Source organism: Camelus ferus, chromosome 2 (genome assembly GCF_009834535.1).
Source record: "Camelus ferus isolate YT-003-E chromosome 2, BCGSAC_Cfer_1.0, whole genome shotgun sequence".
In the NCBI taxonomy this organism is placed as follows: Eukaryota; Metazoa; Chordata; class Mammalia; order Artiodactyla; family Camelidae; genus Camelus; species Camelus ferus.
The window spans coordinates 116537570-116565111 of NC_045697.1; the positions used below are offsets into that span (position 1 = coordinate 116537570).

General features: G+C 46.4%; 1 protein-coding gene across 3 annotated transcripts in view; it reads right to left on the minus strand.

The window, feature by feature from the left end:
• Positions 1-284: 284 nt before the first annotated feature.
• ETFDH (electron transfer flavoprotein dehydrogenase) overlaps positions 285-27542 on the minus strand; it is a 31335-nt gene continuing 4077 nt past the window's right edge. The window contains exons 2-13 of one of the 3 annotated variants that reach the window (XM_032465912.1): positions 20533-20673; positions 19922-20151; positions 18329-18410; positions 17772-17890; positions 15475-15552; positions 9682-9828; positions 8314-8454; positions 7026-7169; positions 3948-4116; positions 2438-2620; positions 1936-2160; positions 285-655 (exon numbers count right to left, since the gene is read on the minus strand). In XM_032465912.1, coding sequence (XP_032321803.1) covers positions 492-655; positions 1936-2160; positions 2438-2620; positions 3948-4116; positions 7026-7169; positions 8314-8454; positions 9682-9828; positions 15475-15552; positions 17772-17890; positions 18329-18410; positions 19922-20151; positions 20533-20673 — 1823 coding nt within the window. In that variant the 3' untranslated portion in view covers positions 285-491. Of the gene's footprint in view, positions 656-1935; positions 2161-2437; positions 2621-3190; positions 3805-3947; positions 4117-7025; positions 7170-8313; positions 8455-9681; positions 9829-15474; positions 15553-17771; positions 17891-18328; positions 18411-19921; positions 20152-20532; positions 20674-27542 lie in introns of those variants that run through there. The other 2 variants (XM_032465920.1, XM_032465929.1) reach the window with 2 other exon arrangements.

Genomic DNA, 27542 nt, shown 5'->3' on the forward strand with positions numbered 1-27542 from the left:
TGTTTTATACATGCAGGTGACAGACACACATGGTTGGGGGTCAGCAGCCTCCCTGAGGGGTAGACAGTCTATCGTGGCTCCTTGGCCCTGCGCTGGTAGCTCGGCAGCCGCGGACGTGTGTCGCTGCATCCAGGAGGACCACTCGTAAGCAGCGTGGTGGCCTGCTCTGGAGTGTACACTTGTTTTACCTTTGAAGTCTTGGATTTGACAAGTCAGATGTACATGAAAGGCCGACAGTGTATTCTGCTGTTGGTACTGAATCTTGGAAGAATTGGAGAGGTAAATAGATGCTACATAATTTATGAAGTTTTATTTAAGAGAAATATTCATGATTTTTTTTATGGGACAATTTTACATATAGTATAGTTATTTCCCTGATAATTATTTTATGAACATTCTGATCAGTAATGCTCCGTAAGGTAACTTGAAGTTAGCTTGCCACCCACTTCAGAGAGACTGGCCGTCGGGTGCACCGGGGAAGCAGGTGCACCTCACATTCCGTTGTAGGCGGGGCCTCCGCCCCCTTCGGGTACCACCCAGTTAATGTTCTGACTTGGGTCTTTAATGTCACATGTTTTGCAGTGCACACAGTTCTGAGCGTTTATCTGCAACCGAAATCCATCACCTTGTTCCAAAGGCACAAACTCGTAAACTCCTGTGAGGAAAAACAAAACGGTGCTGTGAGGTCCCTAACTTTAGACCTCAAAGTCTAGGAGACGTGAGCTATGAAAACCTTGAAGGTTTGTAGACAATGTTTACTCACAGGGACTATTACAGAGATCTTGCTGTGTGCATTTGCTGTTGGTGTAAATTACAGACAAAAGCAGAAGGTACAGCAGGATTTGGCCGAGTTAGTATTACTAATGAGGGAACTCGACGTCGAGCGGTGTGAATTCATGTTATACACAGGCATACTCGGGAGACGGTGCAGGTTTGGTTCCAGACCACCGCGGTACCTCGACGTCGTAACAGCGAGTTACATGAGCGTTCTGGAGTCTAATGTGTATAAGTATGTTTGCACCATACCACACCTGTCAAGGGTGCAACAGCATTATGTCTAAAAAATGTACATGCTTTTATTAAAAATACTTGATTGCTAAAAAGTGCTAACCACCATCTGAGCCTTCAGTGAGTCATAGTGACAACAAACATCACTGGTCACAGCATCTAATCATGGAAAAGTTTGAAAAGTGGCAAGAATTACACGTGACACAGACAAGAAGTGCGCAGACGCTGGGAAACCGGCAGCAGAACGATGTACCCCGCGTGTGTCCGCCTACGGCTGCAAGGACGGGGCGTGCGGGCCCCGCCTGCAGTGTGACTGACAGCCCGCGTGGGGCAGAGGCGATTAAAGCCCTCGGAGCGCCCACCCTGGTCCCCATCCAGAAGGCGCCGGTCTCCGTCTCCACGCCCCTGAGTGCTGCTCCACCGTCCTGGGAGGCCCGATCCTGCTACAACTAGTGACCGCTCAGCACTAAAAGGCACAGTGTTCCCGTGGGCCTAAAGCCTGGGACCGTTTCCCTGAGCTGGAGGCGGCTGTCGTGTAGTATTTTAGGTATGTACACACGGGCCACGCGCTTGTGTGCGTGTACGTGTGTGCGTACACTTACAGGAGCAGCCGCGACAGGTGACTTAAGTCACGTGAACATGGAAAGGCATGTGGTGCTTTGTTCCATCATCCTCACCTTGGGCTGAGAGTAGACAGGGAAAGGCCTTTTCCTTTTTTTTTGAGAAATGCCACCTGAATCAGGCTTAAGAAAACTCCCTACCACTTTAACATCGCGAGTTAGAGTAGGAGCCACAAGAATGTTACTGAGGTTTCAGAAGGGAGCTGGACGTGGGAGTCACCGACAGTTTCCAGGCCAGGGGAGTTTCTCAAGACGCCGGAAGCACGCTTCCGACTACACGGACTTCGGGGGCGGGGGCCGCACTGACCTGCGGGGCAGAAGCGCTGCTCCGGCCCGTCGAACACGGCCAGGTTCCTGCTCACGGGCACGCTGTCGTCCCTCAGGGTTAGGTGTGCCGGCTGGTCGTGTTCGTGGTTCGTTCCGCTCAGAGCCACGGACGACAGGAGGTCAAAGCTGATCTGTCCGTCCGGCTTTGGATACTCAATAGGTGTGCAGTCCTTGGCTGGCTTGAGCTGATCAGAGTCAGAACCTTCTCAAGTTTTGAGGAAGATTTTAATAAAGATATAACATTTAAAAGTACTTCCTTAGTTTAGACATTTTTATTAAAACTTGTAAATATTACACTAAAGAAACAGGACTTCAGCCCTCTCAAAACAATGATACACTGTTCTCGTAAAGCTACTGAATTTATAATTCGCCAATAAAGCAAGTCTTAAAACGTTAAAAAAGTTGGCCAACTTCACTACTCATCAGAGCGCCTTCCTGACTCTTCAGTGACTGACATGCACCCTCTCAGAGTGGGGAGTTACCTTTATGTTTGAGGGTCCAGGGCTCCATCCCTCTGAATATCCAGTAGAAGATTCCGGTGTAAACCATCCCTCCGTACACACCCAGGACCCCGTGGCAGGACGGCCTGATGTTCCGAACAGCATACAGCTCCTTCCACACCCACGATTTCTTCAAGCTGTCCTCATACTCAGTTACATGGAGTCCTTTTCATTAAGAACATGAAATGCTAAGTGTGAAATTGCCACAAGGAGTATAAAGCACTTACTGTCCGGGTCCTTTGCTATTGAAATAACGATGAACCTCAGGCCATTTTAAAAAGTGGGTGGTCCTAGAAGACCACGTGTTGATGTCTTCCACAAAGATAACCCTTCCATGTATGTTGTCAACAGGCAGTAAGGCCAAACTGGTAGATGGAAAATTAGTGTCAAAATTCAGTGAATCTCAAAAGGAAGCTAAGACTCTGTACGGTACCTATAAAAGTGGGACGTTTCACGACTCATCAGTGACACACTTCTGCCTGTTACGGTTGAACCCATCATGTACCGGCTCTGCCTAAGGCTCACGAGCTTGGTGGCGGCCATCCTCCCCGCGGGCTGTACCCCTCCCCGGGCCTGGAGACCTGCTCGCTCCAGTCCTGTCCGCGTGGGAGAGAGGAGCGGGGCCGCCGGGACAGCAAGGACAGGTCCTTGGCGAGAACGCAAGGAGCATTCAGGCCCGCTGTCAGCCAGCGCCCCCGGCCTGCGCTGGCTGGTCCTGCCCCCCCCCCCCCCGGTCCCCCCTCCTGCCCTCCCTGGCCTCCACCTCCACACAGGCGCTTGAACGTGGTCAGGCTGCATATTCTATCTGGAGGAAGGTCTGTCACCTGACCCTAAGAGACAAGGCTTCTTTATCCAGCGTCTATCAAGCAGCTCCTGGTGTTTGTGACTCAAAGTGAATGAAGCCCCTGCTCTCGGTGTTTTCCATCCAAGAGGTGGGAGACAAGAGGCAATAAATAAGGATATGGCACAGTGAGCCCGACGCTGGGCAGTAACCCTGGGAGGCCGCAATGTGGGAAGAGGGCCTGGATGCCCCGTGTGTGCGCGCGTGCACGCGCGTGTTGCAGATTAACTGGTTCGGGGCCAACGTAAGGCCACCAGGAGAGACCTGAGCCCAGGGAGGGGCCCGGGGTGGGCGGCGAGCAGACACGGGCGCACTGGAGAAGGGGCAGCTGAAGGCTGGCTGAGCCGCTCGGCTTTACTCTGAGACATCTGGGTGGCACTGAGCGGTCCCGCTGGCAGAGGGAGCACAGGTGGCGGTGCTGGCTGCGCCCGCACTCGGGAGGGCCAGGAGGTACAGGAACGGGCGCTGTCCGCGGTGATGCTCATGTGCAGGGCAGGCACGCGGGCCTCTCTCCATGCCAAACAGACAAGAAACCACCGAGGTCTTAGACTGTATTTACTTTCACCCTCTCTCTGTGTTTAAATAGCTTCTTTTCAAATGTCCCACTGAAGGCCCTGGCAATTTTCTATACTCTAAATAGGAAGTTCTTACCTATTGTCTTTGATTGGAGATTTTCACTAGTTAGTTGATTAAAAATAGATTCTGCTGCCAAAATCCCACTTTTCATGGCTGTGTGGGTGCCTTTGATCTTGGGAACGTTCATGAAGCCGGGGCTACAGCCAATCAGTAGCCCACCAGGGAAGGTGAGTTTCGGTATAGACTGAGGAGAGGAACAGTCAGGGCGCATTTGTTAGCTTGCACTGAACAAGCAGAACCCAATACTCCAACTTAACAGCCTCTTTTAAAGCTGTAGGGAAAAACTGGGGAAAAAAGACATGAAAATGAATACAGAGAAGGAAGACAGCGGAGCAAGGGCACCCCCTCCCCTGAGAACGGGGCTGGAAATATGACTATTTGTCCATGAAGACCTTTCATTCTCCCTCTCCAAGATGCACCCACATGGGACAGACTTAAAGCCAGAGCGTTAACGTTCATTTTTATTATGGTTTTTCTTAACGGGGGCACTGGGGATGGAACCCAGGACCTGGTGCGTGCTTAAGCATGTGCTCCGCCACTGAGCTATATACCCTTCCCCTCCAGAGCATTAAGATTTAAAGTGTGTTTATTTATACGTATCCGTGTCATAATTAAAAATATTCTCTAACCCTGAACGACTATTATCTACATTGCAATCTGCTTTTACACACATTGGGGGTAACACATGATTTACAAAGGATCTTGTCTTAACTCTATTTATCCTTTTATTTTACTTTGACGTCTAGGGAGGGGGACCTAGGTCCCAATCATGACATCACTATAATTAGCTAGTACCTTAAATGATCTATTTACATTAACCTAAGAATAAGCTGAATCTCCAAAATAAAAACTTAAGATGGTTGTTTGGGCGTCAGAACACATTTCTGATGAAAAGCAGCGTGATCAAGGGCGGTGATATTTTCTGTCTCCGCCCCACACCAAGCAGCTGACTTAGGGACCGTGGGCGGGGGCGCACACTGTAATCTACAGTTAGAGAAGGGACAAGGAGGGGCCAGCGGGGGTGCGCTTCCGTCTGGGCTTTTCCTCCCCTGGAAGCTACTCCTACAGCCATGGGTCTTGATAAGAGAGTGGTGGGTGGCGGGGGCCAGGCCGGCAGTGCTGAGGGGCCTGGGGGTGGAGCATGGGGACAGGGAAGCCACTGCCTCAGTGCAGGGGGTGTGGTGAGCCCACCGCGGCCATAGCCGCAGCTCCTGTGGTCACAGAGTTCGAGCTGTGACAGGGAGAGGCGGGGCTGGGGACAGAAGGCAGGCTGGCAAAGGACAGGGCCCAGTTCCCTCAGCAGGACCCGCAAGAAAGGAAGGAATGCATGACTGCTTCTCACACCAAGCTCGGCACCAGAACCACGTGGGTCAGAGAGTAGACAACGGGAGGGGCTTTCTGGAACGCTGAGGGCTGGAAGCAGAGGGGACGGCCAGGAACCTGGGGAATGACAATGACCTTCTCAAAGAAGGCTGGGCCTTGCTAATAGTAGGCTTGAGTCAAGAACCAAAGACTGAAGTTTAATAAAAGGACACGGATTGCTGGTGTAAATTCTTCCAAATTGGTGCTTAAGTTCTAAGAATAAAAATATGGCCAAAAGGAATGGGTGATTTTCAGTGCAGGGAGGACCCTACCCTGCATGGGCAGTGCTACTGGGAGCTGGGCATCCTGTTAAGGAACTAGGGACTGAGGAAAAGTCGCACCAAGAAATGCATCCTGGGACATCTGTTAAACTGGGGCTAAGTAATTAGAAACCCTCCAGGCACAGTGAATTTGGGTACAGACTGAGGAAAGGAATAAAAAGTCACGTGATAATACTTGTTAGCTCAAAATAAAGCTGAATGTTCCGAATTTTTACATCTTAAGAGTCTTCAGAAACTTAATGGAAATTAAGTTTCTACATCTTTAACTAAGTCAGAAAATTTAGGTAAAAAGTGTGTGTGTGTGTGTGTGTGTGTGTGTGGTGTCATCTCTGTCGATCTAAAAATCACCCGAGATGCTGAAGCAGACGAGGCTGGTGTTTTAAACACGAATCTGCCCTTACTACTGAACATGCCAAACCTTTACACTAGGAATTAAAAAGAGCAGAATTGGGCTGACAGTGGCTATTGAGGACATTATTCAAAAGAGCTTAATGGACTTGAACACAGGCAATTTAATAAACACTGTTTCACATGAATTAATTATTCTGGAAACAAAAATCGCCTCCTAAGTGGTACCCCGTACCTTTAACAGAACTTGGGGATGGTGCTATTTTAGGGTTCTAGTGATTACATTCAGAATTTCGCTATGATGTTACAAATCACCGTTACAATAATAATGTATTTAGAACATCACTTTAAAGGTTAAATCAGTTCTTCGCCCTAATTTTCTATGATCTGTGACTTTCACAACAGACTTTTCTTTTTTAAAGATACGCAATTTCTAAAATAGTTCTAGATCCCGAGAACACAGGAGACAGAAGGGGTCATCTTTATCTTACAGATGGTCCCCGAAGGCCAGAGGAGTAAAGTAACTTGAGCAAACCATCTGGTCTAAGTTCTAGAGCAGATCTTCAGGTCATCTTACCTGTCTCATGCTGTTCCCACAACAGCACTAATAGCTTTTATCTTACTGGTATATACTTTATGCACTGACTGCATGTGGAAGGACTTATTTTGAACAGATGCTAAAATAGGGCAATCAAGGGTAAAAACTTAACAGAGGCCTCCTAAAAGCCATAGATGTTACTAGGTAATTGAGATGAATTAATTACCTTTGCTGAAAATTACATTTGTCCTTGAGTTTCCTGGCAGCTAAAGAATAAAGGAAAATATCTTGATCACATAGTTTAAATTTTCTGTTTAGAAACAGACCAACAAACAAAAAAAGCCCATGAATTTGTCCCTAGAAATCGAGATATTCTTAAAATGGATTCATGGTGTCATTGATTTATCTATGTCGTGGTACAGTTTTATAAATACTAGGGTGCTTTGCTTAGTTACTTAAATTTTCTTCCTATGAGATAATTTTCTTTTCTTTATCTACATTTGTTACATCACATTTCAAGGTTGAATTTGTAATACAGAAACAAGAAACAGTGCGGAGGGTTACCTGAAAGCCGCCTTCATTGAGTGCCCTGGCTCCGTATGCAATCCTTTTCCCATCTTCCAACGTCGGCCGGATGCTGGGGTGGTGTTTCCACCTCTGGAACTCTTTAAATGGACTTAGGTACGGATTTTGATAGTCTAGACCAACCTTAAAATTTTTATATTTAAATTAGATGTTTATTTCAAATTATATCAGGCTAAATTTTTATATTTAAATTAGACACTTATTTCAAATTATATCAAGCTAAAATATTGCTCAAAAGTGAGCAATATTTATCAGAAAATACATTCATTAAATTTCCTATACTCAAAACACTTAGAAAAATACATGCAGTGACTGAGATTTAAATAACTGAGTAAAATCTGTTTGGAAAAGAAAGGGCAAATAAAAGGAAACCATGTGTTTATAACTGGCAAAACTTTAAAACAATTTAGGACATACTAATAAATACTGTGCTCTGTAAATCTAAGTCCAAATTAGAAAAAAATATTGGTAGGTGTCTTGCATTATGTTTCTACAAAAGGAGCTGCCACAGTTTATTATTCGTTTATCAACATCAACTCCAGAAAGAAACAGCACTACTGAGGCCAGAATGAAGAGGCAGAATGCAAGCACACTTAAAGAAAAAAAAAGAGGACAGGAACTACTGGTTCTATTTTACAGGGCATTGCCAAAACGCTGAAATTAATAACTACACCTTTGTTGCTCTGAAAAAGATGAAGTTTCTGTACAAACCACACAACAGCGCTGCGCTGAGCACAGCGAACCCGCACGCACTTAACACGGCGACAAGCCTAATTGTGGCCTAAACCACAGGCTGCGGCCAAGTGCAGGTGCGGCCACAGGGAATGGTCTTCCCATTTCTTGTAACGGTCAAGATGTAGTTTGTTGCAAAGATGTGAGTGACCGAAAGGGAGAAAATGCTCCTGTTTTACAAGGTTACGGGATCCAGCCGCGAGCCACTGCACCTCTGCGGCGCCGGGCCCCGGGGCAGGCGCACGCCCGCGGGTCTCTGGGTGCGGGGCCGGAGCGCCTGGCCTGCGCTGGTTCTCCCTCCCGCAGAGGAAGGCCGGCCCCGCCGCCTCGGGCACGCGCGCAGCAGCCGGCACGGGGCCGGTGCAGTGGGACAGCGACGGCCCAACATCCACAGCGGCCACCGCACGTCACACACAGATGACACTGGACAGTGCGTGAAACAGGAAAAGCCCTTTACAGCCTCCGGATGCGGAACCCTGGTTTCATAACCCTGGAGGCCCTCACGGGGACTGTCCACAGCGGGCCCAGAACTCACCACCAGGCCGAGGGCCACGAGCGGCTCGCCTTCATTCAGGTGGTAGAGAAAGGAGCCTCCATACGTGTGTCTGTCCAGCGGCCAGCCCACTGTGTGGTCCACCCTCCCTGGCTTCCACTTCTTCTCATCAATAAGCCACAGCTGAAAAAAAAAGCCCAGAGTATTATTTAAATGTTTATGTCATCACTATGGGTAAAACATACTAAGGTTTGTATCTTATGTGTGAAAGTGACAAGAGACAAGCTGTAACAGGAGAAACAGAATGAGGACTTCAAACATCCAAGAGAGGGGTGTCACCCCGCAGCAGGATGAGTCGGAGCAAAGTCACAGGGGGGAAGGTTAGGGACTCTAAGACACTCATGAGACTCTCAGACTGGAAGGTGTCCAGGCGATTACAGGGGACGCCATCGGAGAGACAAGGAAGCTTCCTGGGGCCGGGAGATCGGGTGGGGGTCACATGGGCATGTCCCCCTTGTGAATACCCACCAAGCCCGCACCTCAGAGCTGTCACCTCACAGCACAGCTGTTATTCTGCAGGAAGGAAGGTCACTCTCTCCCACACTACCCTCTCCCCTGCTGAAGGGGATTCATCACCTTACTTTCACAATGGTGAGTTTTAAATTTTAAACCATTTCCGTATGAAACAGTATCTAAAAATCAGGCATCACTGGCTATCAGGTAGTGTTGTGCAATCCACCAGAACTAAGCCCATATTCACAACACAGTGAATCTAGTCACACACAGAATCTGAACCATTCTGAGCTTTACCCTAAAAAAATTTTTAACTGAAGAATTATAAGGAAACTTTTACACTAGTAAACCTCGGGTTTGAGAAAATAGATTAGAGACTGGATAAATAGAAAAGATGCAACACTTAATCTAATTACACTTTAGGTTGCAGATGGCTAAAATTTCATTTAAAGCTTATTTTCCAATGTTATACTATAGCTGAGTATATATTTCATAAAATAAATTCTCTTTATATTATAATTTTGAATAAACAATTCCTGTGAGGGGTGGCCATCTTACAGAAAGCATTTGGGTAGCAGGTCAAATTGTATTAGGGCAGACGGCATTACAATGAAAAACAAAATCAATGTTACAAATATGTTCCACTTTTTCTTTCAATCAACATTTGATAAAGCAATTAGAACATGTACAGACAATTTAGAGAATAGTGGACTTTGATTAGGAATATTTTCTAGTCCCTTAAAAAAAATCCCAAATATTTTCAGTCACTATGAACATTTTGAGTCAATAAAAAAAATACAACTGTAAAATTAAATCAGTTGTATAAACTACACGGCAAGACAGATGAAGGTAAGCTTCATCTTCCAGAATTAAAACCATGGAGCCAAGCCCAGATACCTCCTTCAGCCCAATCCCATAGGTCTGGGGCTCACAGCTGGCCCTCAGGTCGAACTTCCTGTAGAGCTGCTTGGCCAGGTGTCCGTGGCAGCCCTCTGCAAAAACTGTGACTTTGGCGTGCAGTTCCAGTCCTCGCTCGAAGGTGGCCTAAGAAATAAAAATCGGTTAAACCGCAATGTTTGACAGCTGAAAAAATATTCACACTCCGTCAGCTGCGAACTGAACTATGACTCAGGTGCAGAAGGGACAGTGCAAATATATCATATTAGGGTAAAGCAGAGCACTGTTGTACGTGGAATCGAATTTAAATTTTATCACGTATCTTGTGTCTTTGTTACAGTTTTCTTTTGGACCTCAAAGGTACTAGACTGAATGGTTAAATCTGTAAGAATTAAAAAAAAAAACAAATAAAGCATGCTCACCACCCCCACCCGAATTATCTACAAGTGACAATACAGGTAGGAGTGAAGGGGGTAGCGAGGCGGGGGAAGGGATCAACTGTATGGTGACCGACGGGAACCAGACTTGAGGTGTCATCACTCTGCAGCGTCTACAGACGTTGAATTACAACGCTGGACACCTGAAAGCTACATAATTTAAAAACTTTTTTGTAAAGTGAAAGGCCATCTCTCTGCTGTTCCTGATTTTCCAGTCCCATGACCTGAAGCAAAAAATACTATGAGTAGCTTTCTTGTGAATCATGCCAGAAAATTTCCATGAATAAAAAAGTGTATACAGAGTCTACTCATCTTTCTAACACAGTCAGGATCTAAATATACTCAACGACTCGCATGCACTTTAATCTTACTTGCTATCTCCTGCTGGAGGTGCACGATAGAACTGAAATGTTTCTCCCAAAGGGAGAATAAAGCTCCGACTCAGCTCCTTCTCTACTGCTGTCTGTATTTTGCACTTACATCTGGCACATGGTAGTTACCCAATAGTTACTGAATAAAGAAATACAGAATAAGAAAATCTCTTATAAAATATGTTATTTACCGATACCTCTCTGTTCATAGATTTGCATGTACACATGCACACAGACACATTCACACAAAAAAAGGCTGACGTGGACGAAATGTTTCATAACTGTTTTCATGTTATAAAGTGACTTGCCGAAGGCAATATACACCAAATAAAGCTTGATTTTTCTAATGCTTGAATAGATTTCTCTAACTTTTCAACCAATTCTCAACAGCTGTACATTTAGGTTGTTCCAGTGTGTTTCACTGTTACAAGCACCGCTCAGATTAATATCCTTGGTGCTAAATATTTTTGGTCTAAATGGTACGAACTATTTCATGACTAATTTCACACCTTTCGCTACTAGCGTTTGCTGGTGTCTGTTTTTCTTGTGCGGTGCTCCCCCACCGTCATGCACGTGCACAGTCTAGAGGTGACACCTTTTTACTGTCCCCTGTCTCTCACTACATTACACTGTACTCGTCTGTAAAGCGTGTTGTCAGCCTGGCATGTGACGTACACATGTACGCACTGAGACACTTCCACAGACACTTAAACTTTTTTGGTTCCTGGTTTATTTTACAAAAAGAGGATCATATAACACACATTTTTCTAACTAGTAACGCTTCAGGGAGTCTCGTCAAAGGACCGGGCAGCTCCAACCTCCCTCTTTAGTGGCTGGGCAGTAGTCCGGGGGGCACCGGAGGTCATTCAGCCATTCTGTTAGTGGACAACAGCCAGCCACTCTGTGTCCAGTTCATCTGCGACAGTAAACAGTGTCACACAGAGGACACCCCTGTACAGGACCCTTATGATACTGGTGCTCTTGTTCCTGGAGGAGGTTCCCAGGGGGGCACCGGAAGGTCAGAGGGCACACCTCTTTTCATCTTGCTGGGTATCACCAGACGGTCTGCCCCGAAGCCTGAAGCAGCTGACATCCCCACCTGCAGTGTGAGAAGACCCCTCCCTGGGCCCAGCTGCTGACAGAGCTAACGGTGCCTCTTACAGTTTCGCCAAGTGCGGTGCCAAATCACTGCTGTTTTAATCTGCACTTTCCTGACCACTGTTTCCAGCATCTTTTCCTTTTTGATTGAAGAACTACTAAATGAGCACCTCAGTGTGCCAGGTTCTACGCCAGGCACAGGGAGAGAGAGAGAAAGAAAGGAAGACACGTCCCTTTCCTGCAGGCGAGTCACAGAGCAGAGCTCAGTAAGGACCTGAGGGTATAATCACACTTGTGACAGTGCCCTGGGAGGAGCACATGGTGTCAGGATGGGGCGGGGAGGGAGGTCTCCGGGCAAGTGGGAGGGGCTCCGGGAGGTGTGACACTGCGGACGACACTCCTCACAGGGAGGGCTCGCCAGCACCTGCTCTTCCGTGAACTGTCACTCTGTAAGATTCTGCCCATCTTTTAACGTGCTGTCTTTTTCTTGTCAGTGTACACGGGCTCTCTGACATCACAGGCAGTCAAGTATGTTTTGCCCAATCTCTGCTTATTCGCAGACTCTATAGTATTTCCGGCACACAGAAGTGTCTAAGTTTTAAATACTTAAAAGAGGTCTATCTCTTACAGGTTTTCAATTTCTTGCCTACACAGGATGGCTCACTCCACCCCTAGGCTGTGACTGTAACCTAGATTTCTTTCTGATTTTTTTTTTACTGTTTTACAAAATCATGACTGTTAAGAAAAAATGAGGGTCCGACTCTCTTTGCTCCCAGAAGGACAGGGAGTTTTCCCAGCACCACTTATGAAACAATTCTAGCTTAACGAACTGAACATCCCTGAGCACACTCCCGCTTCCTCTTAGAGGCAGCCTCCCCTCCGTGTGCCGGACCCCCATCCCAGCCCCTCCACTCAGGGCCGTCTGACCCCGGGCAAGTTACTTACAGACCTGGGAAACGGAAGCACGTCCAAATCCCACTTCTTACAGCCACGCGCCTAACAGACCTGAGGCTGGGGCTGTGGAATAAGCAGCAGGACACGTGGTCCGGACTCAGTGAGGAGGCATTCAAAGCCGTGGGCCTGCAGAGAACGTAGGTGTGGACCCGACATGCAGCCTGGAGCCTGGATTGTTCGGAGGACGGGAGGGAGGGGAGGAGGAGCAAGCAAGGCAGCAAGAGGCCCCGAAAACACAAGGAAACCAACAGGAGGTGGCGTGGAAGCCAGACGGTTTTTCCAGGAGGGAGACGTTAGCCCGCTGAGCCGGTCCTGCCTCCGGGGCCGTGAGAGGACAGAGGACTGACCCTGGGTGACAGGCGGGGGTCTGTGGTGGACGAGTGTCAGGGAGAGGACGTGGAGGAGCCTGAGTGTGCTGGGCTGGCAGAGGTGGACCAGCGGGGTAAGCAGAATCACCCCTGGCTCCCCCCGACCTGTTGTACCAAAGTACTTTTCTAAAACCTCTGATTTGGGAGTTTCGGTTACTAAGAGTCCACTGCACTCTTCTAGGCTTTTCTGTCCGTATAAATACAACATAGATGACACAACTATTTCTACAACTACAGAGCACAGAACACAAAACACACCCTGGACAAATACCAGGACACACACACACACACACACACAGGAAATATCAGAATGGTAGACTTTGTGTGCTCCGGTTTTGCTGTAATAGTAAATATGCAAATTTTTAAAGAATAAAATGTGATTTAAAATTAAATGATCATGATACAGAAAAGAGTAACCACAACACAGGAGAGAATTCAGAGAAAACGACATCCTTTAATTGTTACTGAGCCCCCCACGCCTGAGTTCCCTCACCAAGTTCATGGCTAATCTCTCTATTCAAGACTTTACTCCTTCCTCGTTCCCTCTGACCTCGACCCTCTGCTACTGAACACCAACCACCCAGAGGCATGACCAGGCTGCTGCTGTGGACAGTCGGTCATGACCAGAGCTGCTGCGGGACACCCCGTGCATCGGACGTACACACTCAGGGCAGGAGGAGCTCAAAGAGCGCCCACCCCAGTCGTGGACCACCTGCCTGAGAATTGTAAACCATGGACATCCTGACTCCCGAAACTGGATTATGAAACGTCACAGAACCGGCACCAGACAGTGATTAATCCTAGCCTCTTTGTTCTTCCCGTTCAAAGAATCCCCAAGTCAGAGACCAGGCGGCAGGGGACCTGCCCTCACCTGACCCTGGCTCGGCGCCCTGCGATAAACTCTGACTTGGCTGCAAACTCGCACTGCCGGTCCAGCCCTGCGCTGTGGGCACTTGAGCCTGGGCTCAGACGCGCTATGAGCGGCAGTGTGAGGTAACGGTTGTTTGAAAACCCAGGGATGCATGAGACACCCTGGGGCTTGTTCAATCACCTTCCTGGGCCCTGCTGACAGGCCCACCGAGCCTCCAGACCTCGCGCGACTCTGGTGCAGCGGTCAGACCACCGGGAGGGATGGCGGAGCGGGGAGACTAAGAGCAGGAGGCTGTGCTTCGGGGGGCGCCGGCCTGGGAGCCCAACTCTACTGAAGAACGGTTGTGACCCACAATGGCAAAGAACAGGTGCCCGAGTCACTCTGCTGTATGCCTGGAACTAACACAGCTCTGGGAACCCACTCTCCTTCCACATGATTAAAGGCAAACCAAAAAGAACAGCAGAGAGGACAGGCTGAGCTCCCGAGGCTGCCGGAGGCCCTGGCAAGGCCTGGCATGGCCTGGCACCACACTGGCTCCGGGCCGGCCCTCACGGAGCCTCTCAGCTGGTTGGGAACTTCAGACAAGGAACAAACCAGCATGAAGAGATGAGTTAATTTATGCAAGTGTGAACGTGTGTTTTGCTCTTGTCACTGTAGGAACACAAGGCATTTTTCCTTGTCCTTTCCAAGAAATCTTACAGGGTGTGAGATCCGAGTCTCAAGGGCTCTTCTTTTATGAACCCCAAATTAACTATTTGTGGAAACTTCTGAATGAGAGGAAGGCAATCAGGTTTCCATTTACCTAAAGATGTCAAACTCCTGGCAAAGACTGCATCTGCATTACTGACGGCAACACTGCCAATGACTCCTGCCCTCAGGCACGGGGACTGGAGGCGGTGGAGCGGCTGGTCCCTGACCTACGTGGTATGTTTGTTGTTTTTTGTTTTTTTCCTAGGCCACTTGTTTTTTCTCTTCCCTCACTTTATATTCTCACTCTTACATAGGTTTTTAAAAATATCTTTATGGAAGCATATTCAGTTTACAATGTTGTGTCAATTTCTGAGTTATGTATTTATACATATATATATTCCTTTTCATATTCTTTTTCTTTTTAAAAAATTTTTTGTTTTATTATTATTTTTGGGGGGGTGGGGAGGCAATTAGGTTTGTTTGTTTACTTATTTATTTAATGGAGGTACTGGGGATTGAACCCAGGACCTTGTCCACGCTAAGCACACACCCTCCCCCCATATTCTTTCATTATAGGCTATTATGAGATACTGAATGTAGTTCCCGGCGCTCTACAGTAGGACCTCACTGTTTACCTCTTTTATGTACAGTAGTGTGTGTCTGCAAATCCCGGACTCCCAATTTCTCATTGAACGACCACATCTTACTGATACCCTCATTAACTAATGAGTGAAATAAAATCTGTGACGTGTTTGTTTTATATTCGTAGGAGTCAAGTTTTTATCTTAAAAAAAATTATTCTTACACGTTATATTTACTTGCCTAAATTACATTCAGTGCAAAAATGCTTCTGTATTTTTACCAATGAGAGAGAGAGTCCACATTAACACCGCTACTCACTCATGTGCAGTCTGCAGCCAGGCCGAGCTATACCGCCTGCGAGTTGGCCCTCCCAACCCCCACCTACCCCACCGGCCTGCTCAGTGCAGACCCTCAGCGGTTACCTTTGGTGCCCCGTCCTTCTGTATCCCTACATCGTTGGTGGCGACCCCCTTCACACTTCCGTCTTCATGATAAAGGACCTAGAATGCAAACACATTTCCTTATCACCTCAGGATTCGTAACTGCCTTGGAAAGAAACAACGAACAGCCCTAGACTTTCTAGGAGGTGAACCTGTCCTCTTGATGACAGGCTTAAGGATGTTCCAGGGAAAAAAAGGCAAGTTTCTAAGACACAGCCTTCTAGATGGAGCAGAACGCGGCCCAGACAGGCAGAGATGGAAGAAATGCTCCATCTGATGGGGAGGGACGGGGCTGGCGGAGGGGACACTGACAAAGCAGGCGAGATGCAGCAGGGAGACTTCTGCTGGGTTCGGGGGTCAGAGACACATGCGTGAACCTGGAGTCAGGGCCAGGACAGGCAAGGGCTGCCAGTGGGGTGGGACAAGGACACTGTCAGGGAAGCTCTGTCCCCAGGGAGCTGCGACCCGGACACAGACATCACAGAGGGGTTGAAGACAGCCTGAAGGTGACTCAAGCTTGTTTCCAGACCACGGAGGAAGGAGGGAAACTGTCCAAAAGTGTGATTCCGAAGATGAAAAATAACAATTCTCCGTAGCCCTTACTTGCTCTGTTTCCTCTGGAGGAAAACGCTCTTTGGATAGAAGAGAACAAAGTGTAGTTATTATCACACCGCAGGAAGCCCGGGAGTGGAAAGGCGGAGCAGGACTCGCAGCAGGGCTATGACAAACAGTTATCAACTTTTTATTGGGCACCCGGGAAACACAGCAACAGCAGGATGTGGCTGTGGCCTGGACTGGAGGTCGGCCTCCGAGTAACAAACACCGAGGAGGAGGAGAGGTGCAGAAGAGGTGCAGGAGAGCTGCGGGGCCCTCTGAGAATGTGTGTGCGTGCGCGTGCAAGGGCGCGCTCATGCGCATGCGTGCGCACACGTTCAAAAACCGAAAGTCACGGACTCTGCAAACCACCTGCTGTGACTGAGACAGTGACTCCCGGTCAAGAACAGCTTATGAGGAGAAAGGCACAGCCACGTGCACACCTGTGCCCCGGGGAACAGCAGCCAGCAGCAGCAGGCGCACCGCGGGGACCCGGGTGTTTTGTTTGACTTGCACACTGTCAGGGCGAGAACGTTTTTTGAGTTTTCGCTGGTGACAAGAACAAAAGAACTCCTGCTCCCATGCAGAACCTTCTAGCGTTTCCTTCAGACAACTTAACTATAAGTCCTTTCCTGTCTCTCTTAGATCTATGGGAAGCGTGTCAGTTAGGAGCGAAATGAGCCCCGCGGCAGGCCTGTATCTCAGCTGTGCGTTTCGCGGGGCCTCAGAGATGGCTCTGCCGTGTGAACACCGAGCATGGTGTCCGTCTCCGTCTGCGGGGGAGTCCGGGCTTCCTGCTGTTCCAAGCTGTCCCTCCCTGCGGGTCAAGGAGACACAGCAGGCTTTACTTCCCTGGATAAAGATCGTGAGCACGCATGTAACACATCGCAGCTGCCCGGCTACGTGAGGGGGTGGACGGCCCGTAACTGCGCTGAGGTCTCGGCTTAGTGCTCATTCAGTAGTAACAGTTTCAGTCTTCTTTATAATTTGGAGAGGTGCTTTTTCTGCGTTGGCAGGAGACTTTGTTTTTAATAATTTCCCAATAATACTTAGTGAGAATCTACAGTAGGATGTGGCTGCCAAAAGAGTTCTTTTGAGGGAATTATTGGAAGAACAGCTTCTAGAATGAAGGCGGCAACAGTCCTGCTGCACACGAGGCTGGAATTCCTCCCCGTGCTGCTTTAAGGAGGGGACAACAGGGGATGCGCTCGGAGGACAGCGACAAAACAGACGCATCTTGAAGTACGTTACATGACGGCTCTAAGAATGAACAATATGTCATCGGGGAAAGAAACACACCAATGAAGGTGGGGAAGAAGAGCAGGGCGTCATCGTAACTGGAAAGCTGCCCTTGGAAGGGGACACAGGGTCGCTCTCTGTAGTACAGAACAGTGCATAAATGTCTCTTCACTGCAAGGAAGAGGGTTTTACCAACAACCCAGACGTCAGAGGCCTTCTTCACCCTTGGTGTGTTCAGTCCCACGCCGGACGACCACTTGGTGTAGGCACGAGGGATTCAAGCATTCTTTGGATTAGCTCTTGTTAGGATTCCCTCTAATCCTGCAATTCTAAAATCCTATGGCCTTTCTAAAATATTTATTTATTTACTCTGCACCATTCTTGGGTTATACTCCACAGACAAAGGGGTCCCATCCACTAAGCACCAGCCACAGAGCCGCACCCACCTCGGCGGCCGCGTAGCCGGGGTAGACTTCCACCCCGAGCGCTTCCGCCTGCTCGCCCATCCAGCTCACCAGGTGCCCCAGGCGCACGATGTAGTTGCCGTGGTTGTTCATGGGGAGACCTGCAAACATACGCTCATTTTACACGTCGGACTTTTCATTGGTAAACATCTCCAGAACATATATACTCAATTTAGAAATTCTAATCACATGTAATTTCTGCATAAATACACACATTATCTTAAGGCCAGTATTCAATTTATTTTCCAACAATTCTGGTTTAGAACTCAAATGACTAAATTGAAAACAACATTACAGAACTAACTTAAACATTTCTGGTGGCTTACAAGACTACCTCAATTCTTCTAGACTAGAAGACAGAAGAACCGAGCTCTAGTCCTGCCTTCCTACCCAGAGTTTCACAGCTGGCTTGTGGGGAAGTCCTTCAAGACCCTGGGCTTTACTTTTCTCAACTATAAGAGGAAGAGCTTTCCCCAGAGGACATGTAGTTCCCTCCAGCTGTGGGACTGTACATTCGACGACTGTCTATCATTCCCTACCTGGAAGAATTGGCACAGGGATTCTGTATTTCTCTGTTAAAATCCCAAATCGATCTTCTGTTACGGGAGTGTTCAGTGGAGCCTGGAAATAAAAGGGGAGAGAAAAGGATGTTTTTAGCTCATACCCATGAAATATAAATAACAAACAAAAAAACTGTATCAAAAAGGAAAGAGAGCGATCCTCCTCACTTCTCCTTCATCACTTCCTTTGGAAAACTCGACACTGTCAATCCTTGTCTCCCTGAGATGGGTGGGAATCTTTCTAAAACCTGAGTAAGCCAGTCTGCATCTCAGGACTGTCTTTCTCGGGGGCCTGGAGGGCTGTCTTTGGAATGTGAAGGCAAGGAGGGTAGCTTCCTGTCTCCCTGTCTCTGTGGGACATGAGCCTAGGCACCTGCTTCCAGCTGTCACTTCCTGCTCGATGGAAACAGAAGAGAAGTTTTATTTTTCCTTCAGGTAAAGACAATTAACATGTGTGGAGTGGACTGGACCTGCCCAGCTACATAAGGCCTCGGTCTGAAAAACGTTTTCTCCTAGATCTGATATTATGTCAGTAAGTCAAAGATACCCACTTCTGACGTACGATTGAAGAGAGAACATTCATCAGGCACAACCATGGTATTTCTAGGTGAAAGGAGTATGCTGCTTTAGAGAGGAGTGCGGTCATGTGTGCTAAGCACCACGGCCGCAGCCCAGCTTGGTCCCGCCTCAGCCTCTCCGAGGTACGTCACCGTCACCGTGGTCTCGCTCCCCGTACTAACGAGGTCGCCTCCCGTAGACCCTGCCTGGACGGTGACAGTGCCTGGACTAATCCTCCTGCTTGTGATCGTGTGCCCCACCCCTCGGCCTTCAGAAACCTCTCCTTTCCAGCAGCTCTTTGGAGCCCCTTTCTATTCCCTAGACGACTCACAAGTCACCAAATAAGGCTAATTTGACCTTTAGATTCACTTGGCTAACTTTTGTTTTTTCAGTCTTTACGAAGTGTATTCACAGATACTCAACACTCTATAACCTGAGAGGTGGGAGAGGTGTAGTTACACATCTGATAGAGGAAAAAACTGAGATACACAGAGTATAAGAGTTTAACCAAGGACATACAAATAAAACAGTGCCATCATACCAGACTTTGCTTCTCTATGTATCATGCCAGAGATTTTTCTGCTTAGATTATTTAATTTATTATTACTATTATTTCCTTAGAAAATTAGATTCAGTTATTCCCTGTGGCTTTAGATACTGCAACATCTCAAGGAAGCTACCTAACATTATTAAGAACAGTGATATAAACAACTACGGAACAAGTTAGGAAAGACCCTCTAAACCAAAACTGTATTCCTAGGTCTTCTCAAGGTGAGGCCTCCTCATAAAGCCGGTACACAAACACAGCACGTGCAAGGCATTAGGTAAAAGTGAGTTGACATCTTAAAGTTGTATTCTATATGATTCAGATTTTTGGTCCTTTTTAACTTAACTTGCATCTCCAATTATCCTCTAAGAGACAGAATTCTGTGAAGAGGGTGTCCCATATCCCATTAATTTGGAAACAGAGCTACTACAGAGGTCAGACTCAGCACAGAGAATAATTTTTCATACTCCCTTCTCCTTCCAGTCTGGGAAGAGCTCCTGGAGAGCACGGGGGTCAAGGCAGGCCCCCGAGAGGGTGTGAGCCCCGATCTGGGCCGCCTTCTCCACCAGACACACGCGGAGGTCCTTGCCGTGCTGGGCGGCCAACTGCTTCAGCCGGGCAGCGGCCGAGAGCCCGGCGGGGCCGGCGCCCACAACCACCACGTCCGCCTCCTCTGCAAACCTCTCCATGTTCACTCCTGCGAGGGGAGGAGGGGAAAACACAAACAAACACTGGGTGACTATGATCCGACAGAAGCCCAGGCTCACAGGTCCCCACCCTCCTTCAGAGCGTCGTTTACACACGTCGCCCTCCGCTCTGCGTGAGGATTACACTACATTCTTCATTGTCTTAGTGGAACGTTCTCTTCCATTCTGTTCCAGGGCACGTCTGATTTTGGCTTTGAGGTTTATTACTATCACTTCTCAAATATCTGCTTATCTAAATATTAATATGTACCAGATTTGGTAAAGTTATACAATATCAGATGATTTTACACCATCATGAAAGATACAGTATTTACTCCGACGGAAGGATCCAAAAGAAGAGTCTCAGCGATTTTACACAAACGGTCACTCACCTTCCCATCGCTTGTCCTTGTCCCGGGGGTAAATGGTGTAGTGGGTCGTAATTCGAGGAACTACAGAAGTGGAGGACCATCTTGCGGCACACAGAGGTAGGTAATTTTTCTTAATTTTTAAGGCATGATAGCATGGATGTGCTGCACAAAAATTAGGAACATTATTTTTTTTTAATTAGTTTTACTCAGGAGTTGACTGGAAAATAAATTTTTTTAAGCAAAAAACCCCAACAACCCCCCAGCAAAAACCCCCCAAAACAAACTTAGGATTGGGGATCCTCTCTGGCTTCTGTTTAGTTTTCCTTTAATTAGCCCTAAAACCTTAAACAGATCACTTAACTTCTCTAGATTTCAGTTTCCTCATCCAAAAGAGTAAAGGGTTTCTAGGTTGGTCTGATATCAGTAGGGTCAGGGAAGAGTGAGCTCTCGCTGTGGAGCTGTCAGGTGACATGACAGGTGTGCTCTGTCCTGGATGAACAATTCAGAGCCTTTCCTCACAAAGCAGGGCTTTCAATTAGTCATATTTACAGAGCATCTAACAAACGATCCAGTTTCCTTCACGTCAAACTTAACCCAGAAACAGGATGACTGTGTAAGCTGTCATCTGAACTGGCCGCTTCTGAGAGTAACGAGGGGCAGTGTTAAAGACAACGCTGGGACAATGTGGACAAATCACATTCTATGCTCAGCTTCCTGTTAAATTAAGTTGACCCTCCCATATGCCAGTAACTTCTGAGCACCTCAAAAATGGGTATATTCTTTGAGTTAGCAAACGGAATTTTATGGAAATAAACAGAAGTGTGCAAAGATTTATCTGCAAGAATGTTCATGAAACCTCTGTTGTCCTTAAACCTTCACCTCCGTCTCCCTCCCTCCCTTACCTGAAGCCCCACACATCAAACCTCATGGAAAGGAAGGGCGCCCAGGTGGGAACTCTCTGCGCTCCGGCCTCCAGCGCTGGTGTAATCTGTACTTGTGCCCACCCTCCCTTCATGCTCTCAGGTCACAACAGCTTCACTGGGACTAACCCTTCTGCCTGCGGATTTGCGGCTTACCCTTCCCGTCTTCCCAGAGGCATTCCTACGTCAACCCCCCCCCCCCCCAACTTACGCCCGGTTTCTTCCAGTTCTCACTCCTTCTCTGGTAATCCTCCCCATGTAAAAGGCAGGACAGAGAATCCTCCCTTGGGAATAGCCCCGGAAGACATAAACACTTACATCTGGAGCTATAATCACTTAGAAGTCCGCTGTGGGAGAAGAGGCAGAGTAGGTCCCAGTGTGAGCCTATATATAGGCATAAATATTTGCTGACTGACTATCGGTCCTTTTTATATTCTCCTTTATTAGGGTACTCATTTATGACTCATGATATTATTAAGCAGGTTAGTGCTTTTTCAGTGTAATTTTCTGTTAAAAGGCACACTAGAGTCGTAAATCAGAGGCACTAAAATGCCAACGTGAGGGAATGAAAAGCTAAGCCAGAGGCTGCAAAACACTCAGTTGATAAAGAGCTGGAATCCAAAATATACAAAGCACTCATAAACACCCAACAAGAAAACAACTCAATTGAGAAATGGGCAAAAGATCTGAATAGATACCTCAGCAAAGAAGATATTTAGATGGAAAACAAGCCTAGGAAAAGATGCTGGACATCTTGTGTCATTAGGGAACTGCAAATTAAAACAGTGAGATAGGACTACATGCCTATCGGAACGGCCAAAGTCCAGAACACAGACATCACCAAATGCTAAGAGGACACAGTGGAGCAGCAGGAGCTCTCGTTCACTCCTGGGGAAACGCAGTATGGCGCAGCCACTTTGGAAGGCAGGCCAGGCCGGCAGTTTCTACAAAGCTAAACACACTCTTAACATAGCATCCAGCAGTTGCCAGTGCATTCCTTGGTATTTACCAAAATGAGCTGAAAGTAACATCTGCACAAAAACGTGCAGTCACGCGAGGTGAGTCATTTCTAGAGGGCCACTGTACAACACAGACCTGCAGGCAACAGTAGTGTACTGTGCAGTCGGAACTTCGTCCAGAGTGCGTATCTCATGTTATCACAACAAAATGAAATATGCAGAATTAAAAAAAAATCTTCACATGAATGTGTAAAGCAGATCAAAGCTTGGAAGATGTCCTTCAGTGGGTGAATGGATAGTCTGGTGCATCCACTCAATGGAATATTACTCAGCACTAAAAAGAAATGCACTATTAGCCATGAAAAGATGTGGGGGAAATGCAGACACATATTGAAAGAAGCCAACCTGAAAATGCTACATGCTGTATGATTCCGACTATACAAAACTCTGGAAAAAGCAAAACTATAGACACAGTAAAAAGACCAGTGGGTGCCAGGGGTTCAGGAAGAGGGAGAAGGAGTGTGTATGGAACATGGGGTTGTTTGTGGGGCAGGGAGACTGTTCTGATAATGTAATTGATGGTGGATACATGTCATTACACATGTGTTAAAACCACGGGATGTACAACACATAGCGTGAACCTTAGTATAAACTATTGACTTTGATAATAATGTTATCAGTATTGGCTTCCTAGTTGTGCCAAATGTACCACACCAATGCAAGATGTCAGTGGGGAGTGGGGGAAAGTTACACGGAAACTCTGTGTACTTTCTGCTCAATTTTTCTTTCAACCTACAGCTGCTAAAAAAAAAGTTTATTAAATGAAAACAAAACAAACACAAAAGACAACACAGAAAAAGGCAGCAGTTAAGTGTACACAACTTGGAGGCTGTCTACTTTGTGTTCGAATTCAGCAAGTTATTAACTATCCCCACCCCATCAGTTCCAAAGTTTACAGTCAATCTTTGCCTTGGAAATACTGTGGTGTAGGATTTGGTGCATGTCTTACCCAGAGCAAGTAGCTAATACACATTTATTAACTGGGTAGGTACCTTCCTACTTACAATTTTAACTGTCATCCAGGAATTTGAAAATCCCTGGTTTAGTTTCCTAAAACTAACTCCTGGGTTACAGAGCAATAATAATAATAACGAAGCCTTTCCCAGCTTTTGTCTGTTGTAATGAAGCATCTATCTGCAAATGAACAAGTTTCTAAGCATGGAATAAAAAATAAATAGTAAAGATCAACAAAGAGTTTTTTATGGGTCTGGAATATATAATGACATTTACATCTTCATGGACATACTGCTCAGTTAGGAATTTTCAGCACCACATCTTTTTTTTTTTTTTTCAGTTTTTAACACTTCTCTTTCATTTATTTGCAAAACAGGTATGCCAAAACATATTAAAGACGTAGATGACTTGAAGAACATTATCCACTACCTTGACCTAACTGACTTTTGTAGAATACTTTATTCAACAATGGGAGACTATACATTCTTTTCTGGTACACATGTAATATTTATCAAGATAGACAATATTCTGGGCCATGAAACAAGTCTCAATAAACTTAAACTGATTGAAATCTTACAAAATGGGTTCTGTAACCACATCAGAATTAAACAGAATTGTATCTGGAAAATACTCAAATTTTGCAAATTAAGCAATAAAGTTCTAAAAATAACTGGGTTCAAAAAGAAATCACAAGGGTAATTAGGAAATACTTTGAATTGAATTAAACTGAAAAACAACATATTAAAATTTGTGCCATACAGCTAATGAAGTCAGCACCACATCTTATCCTTCATGAATTTATGCGACTTGTGGGGTGGCTCCAATCCCCATTTACAGCAGATGAGGAGGAATTCAGGTGATTCCAGCCAATCCCGGTCTAACTCTCCCAACACCAGTCACTCCAAGACCACAACTGGATTTCAAGTGATCTCAGAAGTAACAGAACCTGAGCTGTGGGGAAAACAAGTTGTTTTCTTTTTTTCTTTCCTGATTAAAAGGAGACATGACAGCCTGGCATTGGCTAATTATTTTTATTCATTAGCATCCAACTGCATAATATATTCTTACGTTTTCTTTCCAATACAATGACTTTTTTTTGAAGTTAAAATCTGGCAGCAGACAACCAACAGTTAAAAATTATGATAAATGCAGGAGGGGAAAAGATTTGAAGTGAACTCTAAAGCCTCTTAAACACTAAAAAATCTGTTTTTGATAATCACTGTAAAGAAAAAAGTGTCAAGGTAACTAATTTTATCTACTTGTAAACAGTATACTAAAAACCATAATATTGGGAATAATTTTTTAAACCACAGTTAAACCCTTCGCCTATCCTAAATCTTGAAAAAAATGATAAAGGTATCACAGGAGAGCCCAGTTCCACTGTTCAAATACAGTATTACCATTATTCAAAAGAACATTTAATTATTAAATATTTAGCAATATATTTAACATTTAATAATGCTTCATTATTTATTATTAAACATAAATTTATGATGCACTGTAGTTTAGTGTATGAAGTTACCATTTGCTTCTGAAACTGCTGATTTGGTGTCAGACAACACTAATTCTATTGCTTATACAGTGACTGATTTTCTCAAAAATATCTGGAACTGGATCATCTGATTTCCTCCTGGGGGCTGGAAAGTAAAAGTCATGACCTTCACCCCCTTTCTGAAAACAAATCTGGAACTTTAGAGATTTAAACACTTAGACATCTTGGCTGGATTCTGGTGGAGAAGTGAGGTCAAAAGTCCACTGAACTCCGGACATGTCAAAATCACACCAGTGGTGCGCCTGCGTCCGTGTCTGATGCCAGCAGTGCTAACACTGGGCCATGAAAATGGCGATGACTGAAACATCTGAGGAAGATGGAAATGGTGATTTTGGTGGGATTTGGCTAACATTTGGCCCAAGAATGATTTCAGCTAAATTAAGAGTAGGGCAGACAGCACCCCGCTCCTTTGACATTACAAAATAACATAGAGCATACTGTGGGTGAAGAATGTCACCGGCCACCGCTGTAAACAAAGGACGTTGCTGCCATCAAGCCCTCAGCCACAGCAGCCCCCCCCCCCCTCGCCCCAACCTGAGAAAACAGGACACGGGCCCTAGATAGTTAAGGTGCACATGAAAGGGATGATTTTAATGAGCCCAGACTCCTGCATCTTCCCATACACAGAAAAGTGCTAAATTCATTAACTTGAGATATCTGGTTTTCTCTAATTAGCAGTAATCTCGTGATGCTCCGACTGCATGGGGGTTTTCTGCACAACTCCTGTATCTCCTGGCTCCTCCCTACCTCTTGGGAGCAGTCCCTCAGAGAGATCTGGGAGGCTGTCTCTTGGGCTTACGTTCTCAGCAAGCCTGCCAAATAAAAGGTAATTCTCAACTTTTAGGGTGTGCACTTTTTTTTTTTTTTTTTTTTAGTTGACAGCTTTGGGGATCACACAGAGACCCAGAGCAGACCTCTCTCCTTCGCCTGAACTCTGTGAGGGTCTGGAGCCTGGTATCAGCAGAGGCCTCTTAGGCCCATTCGCCGCCTCACAGGGTCCAGACAAATCTGCATGAGTCTCTCCTGGTTCTCAGTTCTCCTGATTATTGGCTGATGATGCTAAGTTTCACCTGGTGGTGTCTAACAGGTACCTGGCTCCCCATTTGAAAGACACTGGGAGTTGCTGAACAATCCGGCCTGGGTGACTAAGTGAGAAGCTGGCGTAACATCTCTGCCTCCAGTTAACAATCCAGCCAGGTTCCCGTATGCACAAGACTTACACTTACAAGTACTTACTTAATTAGGAAATAAAGGAAATCTTGCCTGAAAATGACTAACATGGGGGGGAGTCTTTTATTGCATATGCAGTTAAGTTAGGGAAAGTGGGCTTGATAAAACATCTTTTCAGAACTCTGATCTTAAAGAAACAAAAGCCCTTCTTGAGGGGAACTTGCATTTCTCCTTTTGTGTCTTTGAGATGTAAATGATTTACCTGATCATACTCAGTGTTTTGTGTGTATGTGTTCCAAGAACCTGGACTCTGCCATCTGGAAGGTACACACATGGTGGACATGTGGCAGCCTACTGAATAGACTGGGATTCTGAGCAGTTGTCCACCTGACCCTGCCAACTCTCAAGGGCTTTCTGCCATCCTAACCTTCACTGCATCAGCCTGTACGACGAAGGCCTTTACCTCCTTAGACTGTTTTGGGAGTAAACCTTCTGGATCTTGTTCTGGTGCCATCCTTCACACTCCTGTGGGGAAGCCGCTTGCACCTTATTGGTTTGAGTCACTATAAAGCTATATCTCATTAATGGCCAGAGGATGGATCTTTTAAATTGGAGCAGCTTCTAAACTGGTGAATGTTTACAGAGCTCTCACTGGAAGCAGCTGTTCTATTGCTACCTATGGAAAAGAACAAATTAGAAGGTGGAAAAAGATATATATATAAAATGGTTAACCTAAGAACTCCTTTAAAACAAAAAAAACCAGACTAGTTTGGGAAGCCTTACTTGTCGTCTCCACTTCCCCTGAATGGGTCGTACAGATGCTAATAAAAACATTAGGATAATTAATGTTAACTAGGTTGATTAACAGGGAGTTAAAAAAAAAACTGAAGTGAAAGTTTAGAGACTTACTCCCAACGAGGTGAAAATTTTAAAGACACTTGTCTCAAAATGATAAAGAAATCTACAGACGGTTATTAAGAAATGAGATGACTGGCAGCCAAGACAGTGGAGAAGCAGCAGCTGGAACTCACCTCCTCTCAGACACAGCAAGACCACAACTAACTGCAGAACAACCATCGACAGAATACTAGAAACTACCAGACAAGACCTTCTGTAGCTAAAAACTTAAAGAAACCATGAGGAGACTGGTAGGAGGGGTGGACTCACGATATAATCAGGTCTTGTACCCTCCGGGGGGGCGACCCGCAAACTGGAGAATAATTAAATTGCAGGGGTTCTCCCAAGGGAGCGAGAGCTCTGAGTCCCATGTCAGCTCCCCAGCCAGGGGGCCCAGCACCGGGAAGAGGCGCCCCCAGCATGCTGGGCTTTGGAGGCCAGACACAGGAGCTCTGCGAGACTGGGGGAAACAGAGACCATACGCTTAGGGTGGCACCGGAAGTCCCACACTCGCTGGGA